This window comes from Neopelma chrysocephalum, unplaced genomic scaffold (assembly GCF_003984885.1).
Source record: "Neopelma chrysocephalum unplaced genomic scaffold, ASM398488v2 Primary Assembly neopelma1_61b, whole genome shotgun sequence".
Classification (NCBI taxonomy): Eukaryota; Metazoa; Chordata; class Aves; order Passeriformes; family Pipridae; genus Neopelma; species Neopelma chrysocephalum.
This window is the reverse complement of record NW_020897717.1, coordinates 7,140,218-7,167,584: the sequence shown is the minus strand read 5'-3', so window position 1 is coordinate 7,167,584 and position 27,367 is coordinate 7,140,218. Positions and strand designations below refer to the sequence as shown.

Below are 27,367 nucleotides of genomic sequence, written 5' to 3'. Positions count from 1 at the left end.
GCATGAGGCAGGGCAGGCAAGTGCTTGGATGTCGGGCTTCCTTCAGAAATGCCATAGAGGAGAAACATGCTGTTGCAATGGACTTTGACTTTATGCAATGGTTTCTCTTCCTCTGGAATGATAGCTGTGAATGGCAGAGGCTGGAGAGCCTTCTTGGATATCTGGCCTCACTGTAGATTTTGCTTATTCCCAGCTTCTCTGCTTTTTGTATACAGAAAAGCAGAAAGAAGCACTCTTCAGGAATTGTAAACCTGGGCTGCATATGAGAAAGTACTCTCCTGATCTGTGTTCCAGCCCCTCTGCCCTCACCTTCTCAGCCCAGAGGTGAGACAGAGGTGTCTTCTGCTGTCTGGGGACATCAAGTGTCTGGTGTAATTGGGCTGCGAGTGCCTCATAAGCTGCGCAGTGGTGGCAGCTGGTGCCCTGTGGCTGTGTCAGAAGGACAGGACCTGCCCTCAGGCATCTGACTTCACACACAAATTTGGGTCTGCCCAAGGTTGTGCACAGTGGTGGCATTTTGAACCCAAATGTGTGATAGGAATAAGTTAGTTGGTTCAGCAAATTCCTGATGAAGAACAAGCAGACTCGACCAAGGCTTCCTTTTGCCACTTTTATCTGGCAGATAACTGAGAAATTTCCATACAACTGTATCAGCTCTTGGCAAACACAGCAGCTGCCACCCTGAAGTGTGCTGGCCAGATGCACTTTGCTGCCTGTTACCCTCTTTATTCCTTCTTCTCCTTCTGTATGAAACACATTAGAATGTTTGAAGCTCCCCAGTAATGAGTGTATTGGAGTGTTCCCGTTGCAGTTTTGGGGTAATTTGAGCTGCAGAGCCCTACAGTGGCTGGCCCCCTGACTCTCCTGCACCTTGTGACTCCTATGTGGGAAGATCCCTTAAAGCTTCTCATTGTGAGAGAAAATACTGAATAGCTTGAAGTGGTTTCACTATAGTAAAATGCTTTTATTTCCTTCCTAAAAAAATCTGTAGGTGTGTAGCTTCAATACAAACCTCAAAAGGGTAAAAAACCATAAACATAGACCTGTTTCAGATGGTTTTATGTTTATTTCTCTTCAATCTCTGAAATCCCTATACATCTACACTATAGTATTGAACTTGGGTAATCTAAAGTGATATAGATTTTTCTTACTTGGAGGACCTGTGGGTATGAAGACTTATGTTTGAAGTGTTCAAGGTCCTGTAAACACACAAGTGCAGAAGAAAGTAAATTTAATATATGAAATAGACTGGTTTTCTTTATTTTAAAATCAAGTACACATAATTTCTCTCTCTCTTTTTTTTCTCAGAGATACATCCTGCTGTGAAACCGAATGTAATCAGGTCAACACCAAGCCTTCAAAGTCCAAGTGCAAAACGATTACTTGCACCCTCCAATCACTCTTCATTAAGTATTTTGGGAAAAAGAAACTACAGCCATCATAATGGTCTTGATGGTATGTGAAGGAACCTAAAAGAAATACTCTCTAAGTCTCTGAATTGCAAAACTTTCTGTGAACCTGAGATGACATTAAATAGGAGGGTACAGAGTTAAAAAATGTAAGATATGGATAGCATTTTTATCACATCAATGCAATGAATGGTGGTGCTTATTCATTGAACAAGGATATATTAATGCCCTCTCTTACAAAAACTCCATTTACCATTTTTCTTACTAATCTTGATTAAAATAAAAAAGGACAAGAAAAGAATAAAACAAATTTGATGAAGGCAGAGATGCAGTATGTTTTATTTTGATGACTCAACCATTTCCCTTGGCATCATGTTCAGTGCTTGACAACCCTTTCAGTGAAGAAATTTTCCCAATTATCCAAACTAAATCTTCCCTGACATAACTTGAGGCCATTTCCTCTTGTCCTATTGCTTGTTATCTGGAACAAGAGACTGACCCTCATCTTGCTACAACCTGCACGTTTCTTCTCCAGAGAAGACTGTAGCAATAAGATCAAGGTAAACATTATTATGATTAAGTCCCTCCTTATGTCCCTGTAAGGGGGCATGCTTGGAAATCTGTAAAATTTTTTTTCTACTTAGTTCTCTTCAAAGTAAAGAGTGTATAAAACCAGTCGTTAGCCACACTGATTAGTTCGTATCAAACAGTCAGCTAACTGTGTTAAGGCAATTTGCACAAAATAACATCTAATTTGAAAAATCAGTATTGAGAACTGTAAGTCATTGCTTTAGGAGATAACTATTTCTGGCTTATCTATTTTCCATGAAAACATAACGTACTGGAAAGCATATATCCTAAATAACTGAAATCTGTATTATTTTAGTGCAAAAAAGACTATTTTAGTACTTGAAAATGGTTATTTTGGTTCTTATCCTTGCCCATTTCTTTACTTAAAGATGGTGAAGTGTAAATAAAATGCAACAAAAAAGTAACAAACCGATAGTAATGGTACTTAACAGCATGGGTCCTCTGTTCCTTTTGACTTAAAAATGTTTACCTTTAATATTTACCATTTACCTACTCCTCTGGTTCTTGGTAAATATAAAATATATATTTTTGGTTGTAATTTATCCAGCTTCTCTTCAGAACACAGCAAACACTCAGTGACCAGATCAACTTGGGAAATGGTGGTTTCTGTGTAATTTCCCTGACCACAGCATACTATTTGTGCAGTGAAAGGTTTTGCCAACCCCCAGAGTTTTTGTGTTACTATAAATATACTAAAAAGCTGTTTTGATTCCAAAATGCTATTGATTACTTCAGGGTTTGTTGCGTTGTATCAACTAACAGTATCCAGAAAGCCTGCTATGGAGATGATGACAGATTCTGTCTTTCAGTGCATGCTTTGATGAAATGAACTAACAAAAAGGAGCACAGGAGACTTACATTGTCTCATTTCTTGCTATTTTCATAATGTTATTGACATAGTAATGTCTGCATGTTCAAGTTTACTTTTTTCCCACCAGTATTAGAAATTTGTTGTAAGGAAGCCATATAGATATGTTACTTAAGATATACAATAATTTACAGCATTCAAGTAAATGTTGTTTAGGCTTATGCAAATATATATTTAGATTAGCATAATTTAAGTCAGTCTTACTGCCTAGGTGAGTAACATATTTTGACAGAATTTGTTATTAAGCAAATTAATAATTATTGATTTAGAATACAGCAGTGCATTATGGAAATGGCACTTCTTTATGCTTCTATGGGGAATTGGGGGAAGATTGAGAAACATCATTAATATTTAGTTAAATGTTTTTAAGAATAATAAACAAGAATATGATTAGCATTTCTTATAGGAATCTTATGTTGGCTTGAGTTTTGCTTTTAGCCAATGCAGCACAAGATTCTGTGGTGAGGAGTTAGGAATTTCTAACTACTATTGCTCCATCTTTATCAAGAATGATGAGGGAGCTCATTTATCTCTTCATAAATGGGGATGTTGTGCCCTGATATCTTGCTATTGAGTGTCAGTCGTGAGAGATGTAGTTGTAGTTGTATGTATGAACCCTTGTGTAAGTCATGGACATAAATGAAATTGCTCTGCTTAAGCACTGTGTATGTATGTGTATGTATGTGTGTGTATGTAGCTAGATAGAACATTTTGTAGGTTTCTGTGTCCCTTATTGTAGGAGGAAGATTTTTGCTGGATGGTATTAAAAAAGTGGTTTTCATTTTGTTTTCAAACAGCATCAAATCTAGCATTCTGTAGGATGTAGTGAAAAATGCCATAAAGTGTTGTTTTGTTGTGTTTTTGTGATTCATTGGGGGGTTTTTTGTTTGTTTGTTTTTTATTTTTGGGGGTTTTTTTGCTGTTCTGATAAAAACAAGTCACGGTACTTCAGGAAATTTTTGAATAATAAGCTGGTGCTTTTAACTACTCTGAGGTGCAGTATGTCAATTGCTGCTGAAATTAAAGCCAGCATAAGATATTTAAGTGGTTCTCTGCAGTGAAGACAACCTTTTTCAAATGGGAAAATTCCATCTTCAGAAAATCACGATGCTGCAGAATGTTACATGTATCCAGTTTTATGACTGGAGTTGATTATGGGAAGATTTAGGTGTGACTGTAAAGGGCTTTGCAGATATTTTGAATCTGATCTTTAAATTACAGTGTCTGAAATTATTCTGTGCAATTACTTTCACCCACAAGCTGCTTAACTGTGAGCAGCCGTACGTCCAAGTAGTCAAGTTTCACGTCAGCCTATTGTTTTGGCAGGGTGAGTAATGATAATTTTGCTTATAATATTTGGAAACATCAAGTAGAGATATTTTACACAAGAATAATCTCTGTCATCTGGCACACATTTCCTTACCTTTACATGCATCAGAACCAGAATATCCACAGGATGTCCAAGATATCAACGTCACTAATGAGGTACAGAAATCAGCCTGTGCCTGTTGATACCAATTGCGTGATTTGTGGGCAGAAACAAAAGAACTGACTGTTCATAGCTGAAGAGACTTTAATCAACAGCCCTGATCCTCCTCTCTTCCCTGTCTGGACCTTTATTGCTGTATTTCCAGCTAAAATGTTCTGGTGCCTTCAAGAGGATTCTTTCAACAGTCAAATTTCTGTTCCTGCGTATACTGAAGTGTGCAGCAGATACATGAAGTATCTAGGAATGAGGCAACAATTTTGGGGTCTGTTTTTCTAGGATCCCACATATATCTGGCCCAGAAAGATGAGGTGATTGGCAATTGTCAAAGGGAGAAAGAACTCAAAAAAATGTACCTTCTCTCTTAGATGCTTTTTTGGTCAATCCTTCTGTCTCTGCTTATGACTGATAGTATTGGCTATTCAGGAGATAAGAAGGAAGAAAGGCTTATTCTTCAATCCTATTTTGCCGTGGGGAATTTGAGACTCTCCTTTGACAAACAAATAACTTGTCAGCCTAACTGACAAGCAGGGAGACTGGAGTCTTTCCTGCCCCAAATTTTCTTGGAACAGAAAAAACAATTCTAATATGTGCTTCATCATGTGTTCAGGTAAACCTATTTGAAAAGACGTTATAGGGAAGGAGTTTTCACTGTAGGATGGATTTTTTTTCAGCACTGTGCTGTTTTTTCTCAAAGATGTCTGATTGTTTTTATCACAACACTACTTTTCGATAGAGGTGGAGATGTTTGGCTGGGGTGACAGGCTATAAGCACGAATGACATACCAAAAAACATCTGGCACTTTATTACTTTAAATTTTCTTTTACACATTAATAAACTATATACCAAAATTGTTATAAACCTCATTTAACATACCATTGATTTCCAACTGAAAGAGAAGAAATGAGTTGTGATAAGCAAGATACTTTTGTCCTTTTTTCCAAGTTGAAACACCAAGTATGATTAATGATGAATTTTGTATACTCAGTCTTCCCAAAAGTGAGAAACAAAGGTTGTATATTGTTCCACAGTCAGTTTTCCCTCTGAAGTTTACTTATGACATCTGCATTCTAGCTTTGATCCTTGATATAGCCAGAAAATGTTTTGAAATATTTAGCTACAGATCTCTTAGTCAAATGTGTGCACTGATATTGATGGAAATGTGAGCATGGAAAATAGATCTCAGGAAGAGTTGATGTTGTGTTACTCTCATTTATTGGAGAATCAGAGGACTATGAAAAGGGTGTTTGTGACTCAGTTATTTCCCCAAATATATTAGTATTATGCTTCTATGAAAATGTTAAGAGCCTTGTCCTGCCTTTCTCTGCAAAGTCATTAAAACCATCTCTGACCCTCAGGAGATTGACCTAACAACCTTTTCACTTTTAATTTTTGCAACTTGCAAAGGAGTAGCCAATTTCTGTCTATTTTTGCTGTCCAGTTGGAAGCAATAATTTTAAATATTTATTAGAAAACTAAAATGCTCTAAAGCTTGCATTACTGTGGTCAGGATATTCACTTGCTTTTTCAGAGGTACAAATGATGAAACTGAGGATGATGAACTAGTGGCAACTTACAGAGCCCAAATACTGTGCCTGGAAAATGATACAGACCTTAATTAACCCAGGGTGTTACTGTTGACATTGTCAATCATTTATAAAACTAAGCTAATGCATCTCATGTTTGCATGTCTCAACTAATTTTTTTCCCCTTATTTAAATTTTTGTATTATGAAACAATGAGTTGATGATTCCCCACTTCAGTCTTCATTCCGCCAACCCCAGTGATGCAAATGGTATTGTGACTTAACACAAAAAGTAATCACCTCAGAGGAAAATATTTTTGTCCAAAAAAATAAAAGAGAAATGTCTTTTCTCCCTAGACTTTCTTAAAATTGAGAAAATTATTTATTGTGTTACAATGATAAATGTGTGGTGATCATTTGCCTACATTGAATTCACTTTACAGTTATCTCCCAAGTATTTGAGATTCTTTGATTACAAATAAAAGGACAGTCTTCCATTCTGAAGTGTCTGAAGACTGCCCCAACTGCAGAATATTTTTCAGTGGGAGAAGGTAAGCAGCAAAGTGCTTGGGAGGAGCAAAACCATTTCTGCAAACCCATGTTTCCTTGAATTTCCTTTGGAAAAAACTGTTCCTAAGCATTAGCATAGCACTGTATTGTGGATTTTTTAAATATATATAGAGATTTTTTTTGTTTTGCCAAAGTCAAAATACAATTTCCATTCAACTGAAATGCTCAGCTTTACTGTATCTTGAGAAATGGGAGTTATTTCCCAGGGTGCAAGTACACTAGGAATTGCATAAGGGGCTATTATTAATATTTTTTTTTTTACATTCATTTCCTTTCTTTCAAAAATGTGTCTTTGGTTGTGTAAGGCTTCTTTGCCTAGACTTGATTCACAAAAAAAAAATAGGCACAAAACTAGAATCACATTCAGGCTTTAATGCACTAGTTTAAGTGTGCCATAGATCATTTCCTTTTTGTTATATGAAGGAAATGAATGCTTATGAAAAGATTAGAGTGTTGTGTTCCTGAATTCACCAGTGCAACATGTGCTTCTGATAACACTGATGACATCAGGGATTAGAAAGAGCAAGGTGTGTGGGATGGCAGATGGAGGAAAGGGCACTTCATGGTGAACTGCCCCATTTCTGCTGTTGAATCAGTGTTTCCTTTTTAAATATACAGGTAAAGTGTAGACATGAAAGTGCAGTAACACTGGCTTCTCTAATTGGCAGAATAAATCAGCCTTTAAAACAGCAAACGGCAACAACACTGTAATTAAGTTAGCATTTAAAACACAATGCAGATAGCCAGAACTTAATTCCTGGAATCACTACTTTCCCCTAGTATAATTTTAAAGAATTACAGCTGCAGAAAGAGAATCCTGTCTGTTGGGTAACAGGATTAGCAGCATATTACCTCATGAATTACATGTTCTGGATTCAAGATCTGGAGTTCATACTCAAAGAGCTTCTGTGTATGATTACTGTCAAGTAGCTTGATTATTTTTCGTAAGCTGTGATTGCAGAGCAATAGTTCTTAACAATTTTAGTACATAATGCAATAGGGGAGGCACCTTCAGAAAGTGCTTAGGCAGTGGAACTGGAAAGTTCCTGTGCCTGGGGAAAACGCTTTGTGATAATTTTGTACGTTTTTTCTTTTATTCGTCTGTATATTGTTTCTCCAGTGTTTAAAATTTCTCTCTTGGCAGAATAAGGGTCTTCCTCAAACTCAGTGTTATTATAAGACATATATATGTATTTATTTGTTTTTAATAATGCTTTTGAAGTAAAAATGTCACTTAATCCGTTGCTACAAGCTGGTAGGGAAAAAATATTTGTGTTTGGTTACTTAAAACATTCATAACCCAAATGGAGAAGAAATAACGAAGTAGTCTTCCTCCCTCAGCTTATTTCCCAAGGTGATCCATCCTGGATGAAAAGAACCTCTAAAGTCTTAAGCACCATGATAAGCTGAGATGTTACTAGGATTAAACAGCTCTGCTATTACCAGTCTGCCTTTATTTTCCATGTGTAAAATTACATTATCTTCAAGCATATTTATTCTGGAAGGTTTAGAAATAGGACACCTTTTACCCATTAGTATAGTTGATGACCCCATTAATATAAAAGAGAAAGAAATTATCAGAAAACTAAGTTTTCTATCAGCAGAAATAAAGAACAGCATGTATACAAATAACACATGAACAGCTGGAAAAGGACTGGAGTGACGTTAAGGATGTGGGTTCTGTCCTGGCTTGAAGAACTGTTAAGGGAATAAAAAATAACACATTACTGGGGAATACTATGTACACTTGAAATAGTTCTGTAGCTGACACCATCCTTTAGCAGCGCACTTTTTCTGATTTAACCTTAAATGTTTTCACAGTGGGAAATTTTATGGTCTCATAGTGCCTGTAAACAGGGAGAACACTTGATTGATCAGAATGGTTGGTAAAGCACTTTTTAATATGAAGAAATTTCTTCTACAACTTACTCATTTCTATTTGAGTTCAAATAAATGTGTTGTAGAAAGAGCACAGAAGCATCTTAGGGAGTTTCAGCTGTTGGTGCATCAGTTTCTCCACCATAATACACTTATAAACATCTTGTCAGCAGTGAAGTTGCATTTACTGTAAATCACACATCACCAAAAGCTCTTCTAATGATGATGATGATGTCTGGTCATTTCTGTTTAAAGTGGAGCAATCCACTTCACTGGCCATAAGGTGAGAATCATTCTGTATCCTGGAGTTCCCTTTCTACTGAAGTAGTGCAAGTACAGATCACTATTTTGCACAAAGTCATTTGCTGTAAGAACTCATTTATAAACCAGATGTCCACTGGTGCCAGTTTCACTGAAATTCAAACCTGATTATTTAAATTCCCTAAGGCATTCTGAAACTTGGCAGGTAAAACTGAAAATCCAAAGTTTTGTTTTCTGTTCTGTTGAACACCAAGATATTTGTGGTTTTTAAATAAGTTCTGACGTCCTTCAGCTTCACTGGTGTTTGCACTGGGGTGCAGACTTTTTGTAAAGGTTTCAAATGCTGCGTGACTGCCTTTTTAAGCAAGGGCTTTCTTTCTTAGTTGCCTTAATTAAAAGTTTTCCACAGAATTGGCTGGTGTGTGTTCATGCATAATGTTTTGCAGAACCCTGCCAAATCAGGGTGTAATTATTTTCTGGAAGAAATCAGTATCTCCTCAATTCTAAAATCTGAATGTTTGTGTATCAGAGTATATAGGAGTTTAATTTGAGTAACAATGGCGCCTTAATTAGTAGTCTCTGCTAGACCCTAGAATCTTTTTACTATGTCTACTTATTAAATAGTTCTTTCCCTACCTTTTGATTTATGGATATACTCAGGTCTTTGATGTTTGGCAACTTAGATGATATTTCAGTATCTACAGCAAGAAAAATATAAGCAAAAAACAGAGAATGATTTTTATTGTATGATATAACACAGGGATATTTACAAATATAACAGATCTTTCTTCACTCCTGGGTTTTATTAATAAGTTATCAGTATGATAATATCCTGAAGTTAACAGCTGCTGGCATTGAATTAGCAGTGTCCATCAGGTTTTCTTCAAATATACACTGTTTAACAGCTTCCAGGTACATTCAGCTGTCCCTCAGTTTGTTTTAGGGAGATACTCTCAGTTGTCTGTGGAACTGAGAGGGTATCTGAGTATTTTGGGACAATCATGGCTAAGCATAGTTTTTATAGATTTGGTATAGAAAGCTATGCCAAAAGTATGGCACCTCTGAGTAAGAGGGAAGGTTTTATTATTTGTATCTGAATATAAAAAGTGTGAATTTTTCTTTGTTCACTGTGATCATTTTGGGGATGACTGAAACTGCTGTCTAATGTATTTCTTCTACATTTCAAGAGAGAAGCAGCCTCTTTTTGTTTAACCTGATAATTCTGCCTAAGCTGAGGATTCCTCAGGAATCTCCTTTTGGAGATAGATTGGCTGGGGTTTTTTTCTGGGTATTTAGGCTTATAAATGGAATGAGTCTTAAGAGTTTTTCAGGTGGTTATAGCTCCATGAATGCAGTCTCTGGGTTTTCTCAGGAGCAGTCAGGTCCTGAAATATTATTTTACCGGTGTGTCAAAAAATAAGTAAAATTGTCATAACAAAAATAACTTTACTGTGAAGATAAAAACTTAACAGATTATAGAGTTCTTCACTCTACTGAGATCTTCTATTACTTTATAAGAATGCCAAATATGTTCAGGTATCAGGAAATAATAGACTGTCACAGTATTTTGTTTTTTGTACCAGTTTAAAAATTGTCTGGAAGACTGGTGACCTAAATGTATTTTTACATACAGTAATTTTTTGTGTGAAAAGAGAGAGGAAAAGAACACTGGTAGAGGAATTCACAACTAAAATATTGCTGGCTTTAGGTAGGTATTCACATTACAGCACCTTTATCAATGTAATATTAGTGATATCTTTTTTTTTTAATTAGAGTTGATTGAGGAGGAAGACTTGTAGAAATGTATATATAAACTAGATACAGGAATTTCTGATGAGTATTGGAGTTTCTAAATAGTTTGAGACTCTTAAATTGGGCTTATCTTTGTTTCTATCAGTGATTGAATGATATCTTCAGACTGGTTAAGATGACTCCTCAAAACGAAAGAGAAATGTCAGTTTGAGAGTTTAATTACCATATTTTTTTCCAGAAAAAGATGTGCAGCTGTTCTTTCTCATGTCCTTTTAATCTCTTTAATACTATTTTTGACAATAACAAAATCCCTGGAGAATTCTTTGTCTAAGTGATGCCAGTTGGAACCCCTCTAAGACTGGCAATTTGAAACCAAGAGGAGAATAACAAACCTATTGTAATTATTGTACATTTATCTCACTTGCAGGACTGAGACTTTGCTGATTCAATTAATGCAAAATTGTGTACATTTTATGCAGAACTGAACATAGTGTTGATAACTATCTTGTCCTTAAGAACTCTGTCTGCTAGAGCCAATAAGATGTCTTACCCAAATTTTTGAGCGAGTCTGTGAGACTGCTAGTAGCATCATCTTGCATCTTATAGATCAGCAGTGAATTTTCTTGCAGATTTTTAAGCTGTTTATGAGGATGTTTAGTTGCTGAAGTTGCACTGCTTTGAAAAAGAACAATGTCTGTAATATGTAAACTAGTATTTTAGAGCCAAAGAGAGATTTCTGTTCTTGGGGAAAGAAAAAAGCAGAAGTAATTTGAGTTAAACAACAGGGTAAAATCTGTTACCTATTTGTCTAGTAGTTATTCCTCTGCAATTTATATAAATATAACCATGAATTCACTTGACTGACTCTAGATTTATCATATAGGAGAGAATAGTTAACATGTTTGGATGTTACATTTCTCAATATACTTGTCAATTTCAAACTGAGCATCTGTCTCAGAATTCTCATAAAAATGGTTGTCTAGTTTTATAAAACCTTTTCAAATGGGAACAGTAATGGAATTATGTTGCTACTGTCTGTATTTCTTTCTGCAGAGCTAATCCTCCATGTTAAATGATGCCATATGTTAAAAGCAAAATGAAAAAAAAAACGCTTCTTGAAACATGAATTATGAATTAGTTCCATTTTTATATTTTCTTGCAGAAGAGGATAATTAAGCAAAGAGAATGAGTGCAGTTAACAGCATTTTATAGTGTGCCATATATATTCAGGACCAATGATGATTCTCATGCTCATTTCATGCGAAATCTTTCCAGCCTCTTCATTTTTGATGCGTTCATTGTTGTAGCTGAACAGTAGCATCTTAGCCTTCAGGGTGAGCACGAGAAAATAGGGCTTTTATGGATAAAGACAATACTCTAATATGCTCTGGTTCTTTTGTTTTCCAGAATCATCCAGCCATACAACAAGAACAATAATGGTAAGTATAGAGGAGATTATAGGTATTGATCTGTCTATAGTTATGATTTTTTCTTTCAAAATGAAGTGGATATAGTAGTGTCCCAAGACTTTGGCATGTTTTTTTTAAAGTCTGATATCACTGTAGAGATAAAATTAGTCTGTCTTTATTTCACAAGAACTTTTGGGGAAAAAAGGAGAGTTTTAATAACTTTAGAGGTACCACTGCTGACAGCTTGAGGAGGTAAAAAATCCAGTTACAATTCTGTGTTATGTGTTTAAGTCATTTTTGATCATGTCAAATTAATGTTGATAAAATCTCTTGCATTCTATGTGTATCACGTGTCAGAGCACATTTAAAGTTCAAAACAATAGGTGAGTAATTTCTTGCACCACAGTCCTGGGAGGCCAGTTTCTGACTTTACCTTGAGTTTAATAGTTCAGGTTCCAGAAATAGAGAAATGTTTAAGCAGACAGACACACCTTCAGAAATGAGATTAGAAAGTTTTATATATAAAAATGTTGTGTGTGCACTTAGTGTCTGTCTTGGGTTTTTATAGGGTGAGAAATGTTATCGGTCTCTTTCTGTTTCAAACTCCTAAATAAAAGTTAGGTAAGGACTGGACAACAATTCACATAAAGAAAGCCTTTCTCTGGGAATGATTGATACCTCTCCTGTGGGTGTTTAGGGAGAGGACTATCTGTTTTTGGAAAAAGACCAGTTTTTGAGACAAGTTTTGAAATTTTAAAATAAACCCCAACAAGACATGATGTGAACTTGTTTGTTTTCATTCCTACAGTTTTTAGGGTATCCCCTCAAGTTTATTTACCTCTTCTGTATATACAACATTTGTGGGACATGGAAATTCCCACACGGATTACTTGATTCTACAGGGGACAAAGGATTAATATAGTTAATTGCTTTTATCATCAATAGTTATTAATAATCCAGTACAAATGGATTATAAATAGGTAGGGACTACAGACCACAACATGTCAAAATAGTAGAGATGCCTGAAAACAGTGATGTTTCTGTTTTTTACTGGATATGTTGTAGTCCTTGTTTGTTGTGAATTTGTTTCAAAATAAGATGCTTAGTTATTCAAGTGTATTCCTCTGCTATAAAATTTTGGAAGGGATTGAAAAATTTTTCAGTCTTTTTTCAATTCTGCATTGGTGTTGGGAAAAGAGTAGGACATTAATGCTGAAGCTGGTGAAACCTTTACTCTTCATTCCTCACACCAAAACATGTCCAAACTTTTAAAGAGATAAGCAAAAGGCTTTTAAATAGCTTGAGTTCTCAAGGTTCCTGCGTTGTGAACCTCTCCAGACCTCTCTGCTGACAACTCAGACCGCTCAGACTAATGTTCTGCAGTCAATGTGCAGTAATTTTCCTTTGCACTTAAATAAATGTACAAATAAAAATAAATATTCTGTGTAGTGTGAAATGGTTGTAGCCAAACTCTTCTTTGCAATAAAAGCAAATGTAATTGAATGAGTAAAGGAAAATTTCTTACTGCCCAATGAGTAGGAAGAAATTATGAATAAAGCTGAAAATATGCTATTCCTTGCATTAGAAACAGTATGAGATTATATATTCAATATGGATGTCCCCCTATTTTTTTGTTTTAGTTCCTTTTTCATAAAAATTAAAAAATAGAAAATTTTTTAAGCATCCATGTCAGATGAGGGAGAGAGAGGGCATGCTCTGTGTTTTAACTATAAAACAAATTTCTTCTTATTCTGTGGATAGATGCCTAGATTAGTCTTTCATTACTAATTTACTGATTTACATAAATAATGATTTACTTCAAAATGGTGCCTTTAAAGGTTATGTAGCTTTTATGTGACTCCTATGACATTCAGAGGCTATAAACAGTAGTATTTTACCCAGATGCTTTGGCAAGTCAACTCTCATCTTTCGGGGAGGGCTGTTTCCTTTTGCTTTTTTTGGTGGATTTTTTCCTTTGCACAGAAAAGTAAATTGACTTGGATTTTTAGCATTAAAACTATTCTAGGTGTTTTGTGAAAGGTTTCATAGCAAATCCAGAAGTTCCAAACTTATATACTTGTGTTGACTATTTGGGTATTTTCTTGTATATGATCTGTTGTTTGAAAATCTTTTATTTTTAATAGTCTTTGGGTTTTTTAAATGGAATTCTATATCCAAAGTGAATGTGTGTCTGCATGCTGCTATCAACAGTTATAACCTGATGCTGTGTAGAGACTGTGTTTTTTAATTTTTGCATTTATCTTACATCTCTGTGAATAACTAAACCAGCCCCAAACCTTGATGCTTATTAAAAGTATAATGTTATTGCCTTGCAAGTAAGAACACTTCTGGTATGGCAAACCAGAATCAATAGCTGATTTGAACTTAAGGTAATTCTAAACTTGTATTAAACTATATCCTGTCTAATTAGGTCAGTGCAAAATATATTGAACCAATTACTATGGATTATTATCAGTCATCTGAGCACATCTGGTTTCTTCTAGTGATTTTTTTCCTTCATGTAGTGATCTTCTTTTTCTCTGCTTGATTTGATTTTTTTGTTTACAGATGCAACAAAAATTTAAAAATGCTAATTTAAGGCAATGGGATTTTTTCCTTTTTGAAACAATGGGGAAAAACATAAGAAATCATAAAATCAAGTCCACATAGGAATTTATGGTGCTCCCGTTAAACATTCATTTAGCCACAGCATAAACATTCACTGTTAATTTTTATGCTTTGAATGACTGTTGGTCTTATGTATTTATATCAAAGCTGGCTGTTTTTGCAGAGCTGGGTGTCTTTTCAGAATCTTTAGTGGCTCTCAATGAATAAATGCTCAGCCACTTATATACCAGTACAAGTTGAGAAACCTATTGACAGGAACCTCGACTGTGACTTGGGATCTGAGTCCCATTTCTGAATTTGTACAAGATTCCTCTCTTGACTTACAAATATGTGTCTTAATATCCTTGTGCTTGAAATTCCTCTGGGAGCTAGTGAGGACAGGAGATTTACCCTCCTTAATAAAAATGCTGTCAGATAATTCTGCTTTCGTATAAGGTGTTTGTGGAGTATCTTTGTAGATGTCTTTGGAATGATGTCCAAACTTTGTTGGGTTTGTAGCTGCCACTACATCTCATATCACGTGTATAGTGATTCTATACAGCCAATTCCTTGGTTGCCCTGACACAGAAAAGCCTTATGCCTATTGCACCTTGTATTGAAAAACCTGGATTTACAGCTAAGCAACTGATTGAATTAGTAACTCTGTGCTGCTGCTTCCGGAAGATTTGACAGGGAGAGAGACATTGTTATGTAGCTTCTTCATGAAAGGATCTATTGCCTTCCTTGAACACTGGAGATGTCTCAGTTGCCCACTGTGGAATGAATCTGTATGCAGATGGGAAATCCGTGCCCCTACCAGGTGAGTTTTGATGAGCAGCATTTGCAAGCAGCAGAAAAATATTTTGGCAGGGGACAGGTGAAGCTGTATAACAGTCTTAAACTCCTCCTTGCTGAAAACCTTGAAAAGATTGCCTTTGATCTCTGAGGATGCGTTCAGTCTGCAGCATGGAGACCCTCTATTTGGCAGATGAAACTCTTCCCAGAGATAATCCTGTGCTGACTCAAGTATTTGTGTTCTTTTCTGGATGCAATTTTCCTGAATCAGACCTCCCTTTGTCTTGCGAAGTTTTTCTTTCAAGTGCGCTCAAAGTTAGGTTTTTCTCATGATGTCTTTTGAGCATGGGACAATTTTGTCCTGAAGGTACAAGAGATCTCAATGAACATATCCAGATTGAGATGAAGAAGAACTTGGGAGAAGGGAGTCACCCTGCAGGGTGGAAGATTTGTCCAACATGCAGCTCGCAAACTCTGGGTAAAGCTCCTGCTGCTCTGGTGCTGCTCTGTGATGTGCCTCGGTATGTGGACCCTTAATACCAGTGCCTGTGTTGCAAACTCACAGCACAGCTTGTTAGTGATGTACTTGATGTTTGCAGTCAAAATCAAACCACCAGTGGCTGATTGCACACGGTGGAGTTACAATGAAATTACTGAAGCTTTCTGCATGCAGGGTTTTGAATGAGTAGGGCTTCTGTGGTAGCACAGGTGATGTGCCTGAGGCTTTCATAATCTTTCTAGCGTAACTGTGTTCTAGAGGGAGAAAATTTGAAATCATCATCATAATAATAATAAAAAAAAGCATTTAATGAGTACTTTGTATGAAAGTTCATTTTGATCTTGGTGTTGGTATTCGTATGACAGTGGCATTGAATGTTTATTTTTATACTGGTGAATGTACTTTTTGAGAGGAACTAATTAACTGATTGCCTGGTCAAGAACTTCAATTGTTTTGATTAACTTGAAATTAAAGATTATGTGCTCCCTAACACCAACCGGAGAACAACAATCTTATTTTCTCTTATCCTTACATGAAATGTAATTAATTTTTTCAAAGCTTGAAAGGGCCAGGGGAGAAAGGAAATAAAAGAGAAAATTCTAACCAATTTACTGCAACAGAAATGAGATTATATTGTAACTCTTGCATAATTTTCTCTAATGCTATCCCTTGCCTGGAATGAGAGTTAGAGGCTTATAAAAGGAGAAAAACCAGAAGTTCAGAACCAGTAACAACATCTGTCTCTGCCAGAGCAAAAAGTATTATGAAAAACCGTATCCTTTTTCCATCAGGCTTCACTGTTCTTCAGAATTTGTGCCATAGGAAATACACTTTTTATACCTTGTACATTTCCTGGATGTTTTTTGACTGCATGTCTTGTCTTTAGTAAAGGAAACATTCAGTGACGTATTAGGAAGGAGTCTGAGAAAAGATATGAATTTAAACCCATTGATAACTTAAACCCATTTCTGACTGGGGAAGCACAACAAACAAAAATACCATTTGAGCCCTTGAATGTTCCTCTGTAATATATGTCATTAGCAATTGTCAGATATAAATATTTAGTGGGAAATCTTATGTATGGCAGTGTTTTCCATGCATGAATTCTTACTCTTTTTTTTGAGCATTACCCACTTTGTACACTAAGAGATCAACATGAATTTCCAGTTTCATCCCACCTATATATTTTATCCTGAATTTATTCTAAATAACAGCGGAATTACTTCTAGTAGCGTGCCCTTTAGTTCTTCATCCCCACCAAAGTCAATGCAAAAAAAATGTGAAAGTCAAACTGCATTTTAGACTCTGAATGAAAAAACAGAAAAAAATAAGTAAATATTTAGAGGGACTACAAAGATAGATTTATAACCCTATGTGCAAGAACAACTAAATTCGCCATAACCCTTGTTTGTTTCTAAGACAAAGGAAAATAGTGTAGCTCTAAGAAAGATTTATATGTGACTCACTCAAATTCGATGTCATTTCTCTTCTTCTTGTTTGGTTTTATTGCATCAGATTAAAGGAATCACAAAGGAAACGGCTCTTGCTGTAGTATAATGAACTTGCTGTACATAATGAACTTGCGGTAGCATAATGAGCACTGGAATTTTTTGTTGAATACATGAAATTTGTCCTACTGAAGGGAGCAAATGATGTGGATCACAGTGCGGTGAAATTTGTGTCATAATGTGAATATAATGCATTGCATATGAGTGTAAGAATTGTTCAGAAGAAATAAGGCCCTTGTTTTTCTTTTTTTGACTGTTATGTTTTTATGACATGATTTCAGGGATCAGTTTTGTGTTCTCTTCTGCTGGTCTTTGTGGGTGCAAGCAGCCCCTTCCTTACTCAGTGGCTGTGCTAGTGGTTCCCTAATTAGAGGGTACTCCCATGAATGTGCAGCACTGTGTGCATTGTAGGAATATTGCAAAAATGCTATCAGTGATGTGGAATACTGGTATTATTTCACCAAGAAAATAGTACTTCTTCCTAAGAGACCATGATGTTGAATATAAGCAAGATAAAGTATGCAAATTTTCACCTTTGTATAATGTCTTCTATCATATATGTTTTAATCAAAGTTAGTTATTCCTGTTGGTAGTCAATTATGTGGTAAACACGATTTAGATTTCCAAGATTAATGTATTTGTTGTGCTGTATTAATGGTATATTCATCCAAAACATTAGCTCTCCTCGTGTATCAGAAAGCAGATTCTCTTGTTAGATCTGAGTACTTGCTCTTGTTGCACAATTACTCCAGGTAAAGGTTTAATAGAAAATTAATGCATTTTTATTGTTATCTGTTATAAAATGAATGCAGATGTATTGCAGTAGCTCTATTAGTAGCGACTGGTGATTAAACCTAAAAACCATGGCAGTGGCATGGTGGTATAAACCTCTGCTTTTCTGCTTCTGTTTAGATTAGCAGCAGGTCCAAAGCACTTATCTTATTTAGGGACTTTCATTTAAAAAGAAAGACAGGCAGAGTAAGGATCTGTGAAGTGAGAAGTATGGATTTTTTGAAATTAGTTCAATGCCATACTTGGATGAAAAAGTAAGTCTTGTATCTTATTGCTTGGGATGCTAATTTTTTGCTCTGAAAATATTAATTCTCTCCTAAAATCTGAACTGCTCAGTTCATAGCATTGATTCATGTCTCAATATCTCTTTGTATAAAATGGCATTAGAGTTAGTTAATTTACTTTTTAAAGATCGTTAAAACCTGTGCATAAAATACGTTGATGTCTGTTGTTTGTTATCTGACCCTGAGGTACTGGTTGGGGAAGATGAGCTTGTTTTTGAGATGTGTGTAGGCTACCCTTTACTGCAGAATTAGTTAATAGAATTAAGCTTATTCTCAAGCAAATACCTTTCCCTTTTATTATGATTTCAGCATGCTGCTCCCCATATCCATATGACCAATGGTAAGGCCTTGCAAGCCAGTGCAAGTGCCATTAAGACAAGTACCATTCCAGTGATCAAAAGACAGAGGCAAAATTGGCTTGATGCTTCAGAAGATGGTTTCTTTATAGCTACAGAAGAGACCAGGTAAGAAAAATGAAATCTTAGCAGGGAATGAGGCTTCACAGCATATGTGTTACTGATCCCCTATTTGAATACAGTTTTTGACATCATTTTTGAGGTTGTGTTACAGCAAAGAGCAGTGTTGTGTCAAAGCTTATGCCAAACTTAGCATCTTCTATTTACTAATATTATCAGTATTTTGTTAATAAGACTTAGAGCTATTTCTCTGTGGCAAAGATTAGAACCTTTTAATTATCATTAATTGTAGTTCATATACAGTGAGGTTTAAGACACCTCCGATCGTTCAATAAAATGTAAATGCATCTGCAGTGTAGGTTATACTCAAAAATTTTCAGAACTTGAAAAATAACACATAGCGGAGAAATATACAGCCAACAGCATCTTTTCCAGACTAGAAATTGATTTCCTTTAAAAACAACTAAGATGATAATCTTCTTCAGCTTTTCATTTACAGATTAATTGGTAGAATTTAATGAGCTTATGCTTTTCCCAGTAGAGCTTGATATCACAGAAGAATCACTAGTTTTCTGGAGGTTCCTCTTTATTTTTCTTTCCCTGTTAAGTTCTGGCCATTCCCTAATTTAATTCAGACTAAGATAAGAAGTTGTAGTCTGTTTTTGTAAGCTGTATTTGCTGGGCCCGTTATTTAAAAACCTTTAATATCTTGCTTAAGCAAGGGGATTATTGCAGGGAGTAACATCAGACTGCTTCTCACTTTTATGATTATTTCACAAGCCTAGAAAAGCTGATAGTTGAAGGAAAATGTAAATAATAAAAGAGGGAAGAGAAAGAACATACGCAGATATAGAGCTAACAAAGGAAAACATACATGTTTAGTCTTATTAATGATAGATTCATCTAGGAAAGTTAACATACTAGCACATGACAATTTGATGGTTCTTTCAAGATCAATTAAATATGTCACTTCATTTTGCTTTAATATGAGGAATGTAACAATTCAGAGAGAGTGGTAGGAGGCTGATGAACTCTTAGACTTCTGATTCCAAGCCAGATTGATGGTATTCACTACTTTGAGAGTTGTTTGATGCAAAGAGCTTAGTAGTGTCAGACTAATCCATAGTGGTTATATCCTGAGACTGGTAACCTTTTGAAGTTTTAGAATTTTCAATTTAATTTTTTCCCAATTATTATAGTGAAGTGCCTGCGAAAGGGTGAGATGAGTCTTACAGTGACAGTGACTCCCCAGTGATCTTGGAGGCAGCCCAAACAACTTACCTAAACTAGATGTTTAAATTCAAGGTAGTCAAGCTATGGTGAGATGAGACCTGCCTTTGCAAATCACTCATCCATGATAGCTCTGCTTGTTCTCATCCCAGGAAGTCCCCCTCCCTGGCTGCAGATACCATACCCAGGCCAGGGAGCAAGGCAGAACTACCACTGTGTGTAAACAAGGGACTTAGTCCTCAGGGCTCTGCATCTGTGGCTCTTCTCCAAATAATGAAAAGTTTGAAGAGTAACATTTGAAATCTCCTGGTATGGGGAACATAGGACAGTTAGACCTCACTGATACTCCTCAAACAAGGAGGTGCCTGAACTTGTGCTGCTGCATCACTCTGGCAGGTGCTGGAGCAACACAGCAGGGAATGCTCAGGGACTGTCATGGGTTGTGCCCTCCCAGTACACCTGTTTCTGATCTGACAGGAGCTGACCTCATAGTTTGATGCCAGTACATATGATGCCACCTTCCTGCTGTGAAAACAACGCACCAAGAAGTGTTAGTGCCTCTCTCACATAAACCTTCAACACTAGAACTGATGGGAGACAGCAAATTCTTATCCTTTGAAACTCAGTTTTACATGAGATGTTCCTTCTCTCTCACAGGGCTTTTCCTTTTCTTTTTTCTTTTCCTGTCCCCATCCATCCCCCTTGATTCCTTCCCTACCTCAGGTGTGTTTTCTTCTTTCTAAGTTTTTCCTTTTGTTCCTTTCACCTTTACTCCAAGATTATTTAAAAGAGAGGATGAAGCTTCTTCTTGTTTGGGCTCACAATTGTCTCCAGCCTTTAAAGCTCCAAGTGGAAAGCACTGCCTGGTTCAGCTGCTAGGAATGTACTAATGTCCAAGATGACAACTGAATGCTCTGCTCTTTGGAGGAAGGTGGAGGAATACACTAGTCCCTGACAGCCAACCTGTCCTCTAATAGATCACTTAGCTCAGCACCTCCATGATGGGTTGAATGCAATATAATTGCAAAGGGAAGAGACATCTAGAAGGAGATGTTTGAAAAAGCAGCACACAATTTACCCACTTCTGACATAGAAAGAAAAAAAAGTAAAAAATAAAAATCTGTTGCCAGGTTGCAGCCATTAGGTTCTGAACATGTTCTGAACACTCAGCTCAGACATAATCACCCCATTTAAGGTAACAACTCATTCTTTAGGACACTTGTTTTGTGCCCAGTCTGTTTTATCATGTGAATTTGTTCATTAAAAATAAATATAAGAGAGACACGTGCTAATTATAGCAAGAGGAAAAAATATTTTTTAGTATAATTGAAGCCTGCAAAAGGGAAAATATTTTTCAGTATAATTTTTAGTTTGCAACAGACTGTTGATATTATTTGAGGGAAAAAAGAATAATATTATTGCTCCTAAACTAAATGAGGTACCAGTCTATTTCAAGTTAATCAAACCAAAGATGGACATGAGCATTCTAAACATTATTATTCATCAATAGATTAGATAAATATATGTATTTATGACTGAAGATCCATTTTAGAAGATATTTTTAAAGAAATTATCACTCTTTTCCTCTCTGAATTTAAGCAGCAATCTTATTTCTATAAAGTTAACTCATGTATCTAGTTGCTCACAGATTCAAGATATTTGTAGCAATGGGATGAGTAGGGAGCTAAATATTCAGAGCAGTGAAAATAATTATGGAAATTATATATCTTGTAAACTTTCCAAGGTAACCCTTGGAGTTACCCTACAATTTTAGGGCAGTGACCTTCACTCTGCACTCAGGCCACAGTTCAACAGTGCCTGTAGGTACACTTAAAATTTAGTATGAGCATATGTATCATTGAAATACAAAGAGTGGAGTTTACATCTGAAGTTCAACATATTTTTAAGTGCTAATCTGACCTTCAGAGTAGAACAGGAATGTATTTTATATTAGTTGTAATGTGCATCCACATTTCAGCTTTTTTTTTTTTTTTAAATTTTAGCTCTTCGAATGCAGTTTCCTCCCCTGTTGTTTATTGGTATCTGCACATCTGGGGAAAAATGGCAGAATAATTCCCATTTGTATTTCCCTCTTTCTCAGCCCAGTTGCCTCTGCAAAGCCAGGCAGTGTGCACATTAGCACAGTGCCTAGCCCCAGTTATTACAGTCCAAGGCTAGTCTGGGGAATAGACAGAGTTTTTCCATCTGCCTACGTGTTAGTGGCATGAAGGAATCATCCTTATGACTTTTTCTATTTGTATGTGCTGATCCCCTTCCTGAATACCTGTCAGCATACTCAGTGAATTTTGCCAATAATTACAGAGGTCCCCAGTTTTCCTATTTCATCTCTAGTGACAAGCTGCACTCTCCATTCAAAAACCTTCCTGACGCCTTTGTGCATCCAGCTCACATGGGATTTCCACGCCTCTGTTCAGTCACAGGCTCACAGCAGGGATTAATCTAGGCAGAAAACTAAGGTGACAGTTCTAGAACTCTTACCTTTTGACATTACATCATAATTTTATGTTGATCTTTGCTGGATGTAGCATTTTTGTGTTTTTTCTTTACTTGTACTATATTTGAATGAAAAAGAAATTCTCATTTCAAACTGTGAAATAACTTGCTCAAGATCTTAAACTTAAGTGTAAATCTGTTTACAAAATTAATTGAAAAATTAGTCTTTAAAGAGCCTCAGGTTTATCACTGCTCACCAAGACAGTCTCCTTATTTCATTTTAGTATACTTAGACATTAGTTGCTAGGATTGTCCTAGCACTAAGTGCATGCTCTAGGATTAACCAAAAGTCTCATAACTATAAAAGAATTTTATTCAGGACATTCTACTAAATGGGTGACTAGCTGTGATGTGGATTCTATTGTAGGCCTGGCTAGAGGTTAATGCAGGAAATTACCATATTCTGTGGAGTTAAATTCTTTATGCAGAATCACTGTTCTGGGAGCTAAATAATAATTGAAAAAAAATTAAGTTCATATTATGGTCTTCAGAAGTTTAATAAAAATGTAATATATCGGCTTAATATCGCTTGCATTATATAAGACATAGCCATAATCTATGAGTAAAATTAATAATATAACTGTTGAACTGTTGGCTGTCTAGGTGAATGTATCTATTGATTAAAACTTTTCCTACCGATTCTAGGCATGCAGTGTGCGTACAGTCCCTATATGCATGCTCTGTCTGTAACAGAGCGCATGTGCATGCTAGATCATACTTGTGTAGGGACAGCTGAAACACTGGTTGGTAAATGAATTATTTTTTTTTTTCAGCATTTGCATTATAAGAAATGTGTGGAAATGTTTGGCTGAATGCATTACAGCAGCAGATTCTATATGCTTTCCCTTCATGGGCCAAAAAGCATATTTGCATATAGATCTGCAGTTGAATGACTCGATGCTTGTTTCCTTTCAGTGCTGAAGCAGTTAGAAATCTTCTCACGGTAAGTGCAACTCCATTGGGAATGAGTTAACTGCAACTGCTAAAATTAGAACATGATCTTTAGCTGTTACCAGCAGACATGGCTTCCTTTTTTGCTGATAAAATTATTTGAGAGGCATCCCTATGGCAGCATTATATAGGCAATTTTCATATTCCTCACTTCATGTTCTGTCTCCAAAAGGAAAAGCTTCCCTTGATTTGTTGAGATAGTACATAAGGATATCACAATTGCTGTGATAATTACCTGATACCACTCATTTTTATTTATGCATGTCTCATAGCACACACAAAGAAGCTTAAAAACCAAAGTTGCATGTTCAGAAAGAGGAGAATGTGAGGCTGACGACCAGCTTCTGCAAAATGTTGTCTTGTCATGCTGTCAGTGGTCTGGTTCTCTTACAGAAGTGGGGGACAGCCATGCTAGTGCTCACAGCCCTCCATGCTCCTGCTCATACTGCCATCACTCTCCGCAGTGTAGCTTTATCAGTGTAGACCCTAACCTGTACCTTTAAAAGCAAACTGAAAACAACTTTGGTGAACCCAAGGCAAAATTAAGAGTTGTGAATGATCAATGATCTTTCCCTTCTGCCTCCCACGTGTGTTTTAATCAATGCTTAGACAAGGTCATGCACAGTGTTTGAGTTACCACTTGTAGCACACTGCTTGGAGAAAAGGGAAAACTGGAGTAAGTCTTCAGTACTTGGGGTCTGATACACAGTGCAGGAGTGCAGGTCTATATCCGAGTCAGAGTTCCAGTGCTAACTGCTCTTCTCCTTCTTCCTCTTCACATGTGCAATTTCTATCACAGAAATGTCCATGGGTATGTTTACTCTTTCTTTTCCAGTTGTCCCCAGATGTGCAAAAAAAAATTGTGCATCAAAAAAAGTATTTCTAATATACACACAGGGCTGACCTCTGCTTTTCATAAAGATGAGGCACTTTGATTTGAATTAGGATTCTGTTTTTTAACTACACCATACTTGGATCCAGGGCATAGTGCATTTTTGTTTCTTACCTGCATGGCACTGTGGCCATTAGACCCCAGTCCTGTGACTGCCTGCAAGAAGATGCCTGGCTGCACTCTTGGAGCGTCAGCTGCAAGCCTGAGAATGTGATGCACCAGCTCTCTAACAAAAAAAAATCAGCCTCCAAAGATATAATTTTCTGGTTCCTTTACTTCTCTTTGTTATATAGTTGTCATACATCTTGAAAAGCAGGGATTACAGAACATATCCCTTAGAATTTTGTCTAATTCCTGCTGATAGGATTGCAAATATCTTATTGATTGGCCACAACTGAGCACAGGTGAACTGACAACTATCTCCAGTCACTGTGACAATACTGCATATGGGGAATTTGGAGAGGAACTGTCCTTGCTACAGTTCAGGAGATGTCCTACTTGGCTAGCTCCTGTTCAAAGTCGTTATATACTCATGAGAGAGAATAATAGTTTCTGGGAACTGTTATTTTGACCTTATTTAGTGTGAACTATTCATGAATGCTGCGCACTGTTCACAACATATAAATCATACTTTTCTGAGCCCTACCTGAGGTACTTTGATACAGAATCGCAAGCAGCAGGGTAGACACTAGATCATAATCTCTTGCCATTTCTCATTGAGCAGTTTTCAGGGGTATTGCAGACATTTTCTTTCACTATTTCCCTACATGAGTTTGTCCTCTTGGGCCTTTTATAGTACCTACTAAATCAAAGTAACACTATTGTGGTAATGAAAATGTTTGTTTTTAAAAACAGGATCATTCCATGGAACTAAAATCAACTCATTTGAAGAATGTGAATATTTTTTTAACTTAAGGAATCATAGCTATTTACAGGGAAAACATGTATATAAAAAAAAATCTCAGAGCTCATTATAAGATGTGCCATTAGACGGAACTGGTAGGTTTGAAGAGCATATAGTGTTATGAGTTTTGCTTTATCTGTCTTCAGAACAAATAAAATACAATCATTCTGTTTTGGAGTTATGTATTAATCCTCTCACAGTTTAAAATTGATTTCAGTTACATTGTAGTAAGCTACTTGTCATATTTAAAACTACAAGGTAGAGGAAGGATTTTGCCATGGTTGAAGTGCTTGCCTATGACTTGGGAAAACATAATTCCATTTCCTGCTCCCTCACAGACTTCCCAGGAGACCTCAAGCGGGTTTTTTAAGTCTGTAAATCCAAGCATTTATATACCTAACTCCTCATATCAAAATTAAGAAGGTGCCTCAATACTTTGAAGATCTGGGGGCAATTAACAGTGTACTTTCAGTTCTTTGCCTGGAGATTTAGATGAAGTGTTCTTCACTCTTTCACAGGGCTGTTGTACACGGAGCAGGTCAGAAGCCTTATATGGGGATCTTCTTTCAGAGAAAACTCTTTATTTTTACTGGTAATAAAGTCTCACTGAAATACCACCCACAATAGTCCAGAAACTGTTGACTAAAACTGGATGATTTGTTAGTTTCAGAGCTGTCTCTGCTGATTAGCAGGTGAAAATTAATTAGCGCACTGCTTCAGTGATGACTGCAGGGAGGCTGAGGTTGGGAACAGATGGTTGTAAATGACCTAGTTACTTCTGCCTGAAAAGTCACACTGTTGGCTCTTGTAAAACAATCTTGTCTGATGCTACCCTGTTGTGAGCAGAAATTCAAATATGCTGCCTCTCTAGGGTGGCTTAGATACCAAAGTATACTTTGCAGTTGCGTGAGGTAGGAGCTTGAATGTGGTTAATTCACATGACTCAGCTAAAAAGCACTGGCACATTTAGAGGTGTTACTCAAGCACTTGCGATCTTCTCCATTGCCTTTGGCAAAAGTCCTTTCACATTCAGATGGTAACTGCCAGAAAATTTTATATTTGGGAAGGGAAATATAGTTTCTGAAATGAGCCACATTTTATTGTCTTGGGAAACTTGTGAGGGGAAAAAAACCCAAATGAAATACAGGGTTGATAATAAGTGCATTAAGAATTGTCTGAAACACAGATGTTGGCGGAGAAGCTCCTGTATAAGCACTTGACTTTTCCATAAACCTTGTTTGCTTTGTTAGACCTTCCAGACCCAATTCAGCAAAGCTCTTAAATCCATTACTGACTCCCACTGAGCAACGTCCATCAGCTTGAGTACATCACATAGTCTGTAATACATCTTATAAGTCAGATGTTAAATTGGGATGCCATGCAATTTTTTAACCTGTTTGTTTTTTTTGGTTCTTGACAAATTTTGAGTTTCCTGTGATATGGTTGCCCATATTGAAAGGTTTTCCTCCAGAAGCTGTCTTTTGTGTTTGCACAAAGGATTTGATGTAGCTGAACCCAATCCTCTTTACCGGATGTTTTAACTGAAAGTCTTAGGGCTTAGCTTTTTGTTAGCTTGCTGCTTAGCTTTTCCCTAAATCCACATCCCCATGGGAATGTGTCATCTTGTAATATTTGACCGTCTTTTATTGTGGGAGTTAAAACCAATTTGATTTTGAACAAGAAGAAATTTTGCTATAAAGAATCATCCTTGTATGGGAAGCCCATTTCTCTTTCAAAGCCTTGGAAAACATACAAAATAACAATAAAAAATGCAAACTTTTCTGACCAATGTAGCCATCTGCATCTTTAAGTATCAAAGAAAAGATAAAGCGAAGATTAATTATACATTTGTTACCTATAGCAAGGCTAGAGTAACACTAGTTTAGGGCTAAAATCAGTCTGTTCTCACCATTTCTATGCCTGTAACCACAGAGGTTTATCAATCATATTGAATCTTAGCTATTGAGGATTGTAATCCTCAAAGACTGCACAATATCAGTCTTCAGGGATATTTTTTTGCTCTTTACAATTTCTGCGCTATGTGAGCAATACTAGTAGAAGCTGGACACAAGTTAAAGAGTTACTTCACTGAAAGGCAGAGAAATATACACCAATAATGTGCATAGAGACAGAGAAACTAGGTGAGTCCTGTGGTGAACACATGGTTGATAAAGTTAAATAGCAGAAAAGATGATAAAACTGTACTATGGTGAATATGTTCAAAA

General features: G+C 36.4%; 1 protein-coding gene across 4 annotated transcripts in view; it reads left to right on the top strand.

Annotated features, from left to right (window-relative positions):
• MTA3 (metastasis associated 1 family member 3) overlaps window positions 1-27,367 on the top strand; it is a 136,401-nt gene that overhangs the window by 96,446 nt on the left and 12,588 nt on the right. For 2 of the 4 annotated variants that reach the window (XM_027681854.1, XM_027681856.1), the window contains exons 16-18: window positions 1,309-1,455; window positions 11,749-11,780; window positions 18,545-18,699. In XM_027681854.1, the coding sequence (XP_027537655.1) occupies window positions 1,309-1,455; window positions 11,749-11,780; window positions 18,545-18,699 (334 nt within the window). Of the gene's footprint in view, window positions 1-1,308; window positions 1,456-11,748; window positions 11,781-18,544; window positions 18,700-23,168; window positions 23,339-27,367 lie in introns of those variants that run through there. The other 2 variants (XM_027681857.1, XM_027681853.1) reach the window with 2 other exon arrangements.